The sequence below is a fragment of the Coregonus lavaretus genome (assembly GCF_964263955.1).
Source record: "Coregonus lavaretus genome assembly, chromosome: 14".
NCBI lineage: Eukaryota > Metazoa > Chordata > Actinopteri > Salmoniformes > Salmonidae > Coregonus > Coregonus lavaretus.
The window spans coordinates 17,889,977-17,891,912 of NC_140001.1; the positions used below are offsets into that span (position 1 = coordinate 17,889,977).

The 1,936-nt window shown below is 43.9% G+C and overlaps 1 protein-coding gene across 1 annotated transcript; it reads right to left on the reverse strand.

Moving 5' to 3' along the window:
• Positions 1-979: 979 nt before the first annotated feature.
• On the reverse strand, positions 980-1,636 carry LOC311141249 (protein FAM163B-like; the record flags this gene model as incomplete). The annotated part of the gene is made up of 2 exons (XM_084176510.1): positions 980-1,396; positions 1,544-1,636. 2 exons carry the CDS (start codon positions 1,634-1,636, stop codon positions 980-982), a joined length of 510 nt encoding a protein of 169 aa, XP_084032636.1.
• Between the last annotated feature and the right edge of the window lie 300 nt (positions 1,637-1,936).

Below are 1,936 nucleotides of genomic sequence, written 5' to 3' on the forward strand. Positions count from 1 at the left end.
AAAAAAACATGCACTCATTTTTCCATCTGTTTATTGTTGACACTGTATTCCACATATGGTTCATCCAACGTAGTAGTATATTTGATGGGAAATGCATGGATTAGGACCTGATGCCACCTGCTGGTTTCTGTGTGGGGTTTTCCCTCTCACATTTACTGCTAAAATAACAAACAAATATCCTATACACTAAGAAGAAAAAACACTGTTAAAGCAAACAACACATGCCATGTTACATTTCTTCGTAAATCGAAAAGGGTTTGGCCACCCATACTTGCCAAGTGAACATTACACACATTACTGGAGAAACCAACTCAATTTACGTATGTCAAATGTATTGTGGAACTTGAAGTATCGGACTTGACAATGAGAGACATGAAAATCCCTTCAAATATATATTTAAGCATATTTTCCCTTTAAATTGTCACCAGATGAGCTCTTAAAATAGTTTAGTTTCCACACTCTATTAAAAAGCTATTATGGGGACACTCAAAACTTCAACCAAAACACTTCAGAAGATTGGGGAATCAGGTTCAAGTCATTTTCTGTCTACTCTAGTGGGACTCAAATATTACTTAGGGTTCTGTACTTATTTTAGCAGCTTACAGTACCTTATGTGTCATCACCTGCATAAACCCCAAGAGAATGTACAGTACAGGTATCACACAACATACACAGTACCAAAGTTATTAATCTGCCTGCTTAAGCTTCTCTTGAGAAAAAATGTCTCCCTCATAATCACAGATCCTATATGCCTATGATATTAAGCCCTTTAAAAAAAGAAAATATTGTTCATGTGAATTCAGTAGTAGGTGTCCCTATATCTGCATGTGAGACCAAAAAACCTCTCTACATCATGTGAGCGAGTGAACGTATCCATCGGTTTGGTGAGGTGGAAAATATCTACAGTAAGTAAGAGTGCAATAAAATTCCCTCCAGCCAGGTCAGATCCCTGACATTGGTCCTCCCAGCCACAATGGGGCTACACATCGGTACTGACACTGTGGCTGTGGGTGACCACCTCCCTCATGGTGACAGAGCGGATGAGGTTGAGCTTGTGGTTGAAGCTGGCCAGGTCCATGGGCAGGTCCAGCTCCTGCTGCTGCACAGTCCTGTAGCTGCGGCCACCACCGTTATGCAGTCTCTCAGAGGGGTGCTGCAGGTAGAAGGGCAGGGAGTCGCGTGTGCAGGATGGGCAGAACCTATGGGAGCGTGTCACTGGTTTGCGGATCAGGGGTGGAGTGTAGACAAACGCGGGCCCGTTGGGCTCGGAGGGGGGCGTGGTCATCACGTCGGAGTCACCAGCCGTGTGCACTAGTGTGGGGAGAGAGGACATGATGGTGAGGTCCGGTTGCTCCTCCTCCTCCCTCTCTGGCTCCTCCCTCTTACAGCAATAATACTGCCAATGGAGCAGAGAGAAACATGTGACAGAGTGAACAAGCTGGTTGCCGTAAAACCTTAGCATACATGCACTCATTACAGCCAAGGTAGACAAAACATGGCTACTTCACAAAATCAAATTCTTCATGGCAAGACTATAGCCTACCTGCAACCTACAGTAGCACAGTACTGCAACGATAGTCAGTAAGATAACTGTAGCTAGAATTCCACCACAGATAACCACTGTCCCGGCTGACATTCGAAGTCCTCTCCATCAACACTCTGGAGAGAAAAGAGAATAGAAGGAGAAAGGGGGACAGATTGAAGGGGGGAGTGGTGCTTAAACATATATAATCTATCTCTGTTATATAGATTTGTATCCTTGACAACAGCCCTCATTGGGAATCTTGTTGCTGCTTTTAGTGATTACTTCCACTCTTTGAAACAATGGACCTGGGCATAGTGCAGTAATTGCACATTCCTTCTGAGCATCAGGTTAACTTCAGTTATTTCACGGAAATATGTACATTAGAGGGGGAATTGAAAAGCCCTCGATTTA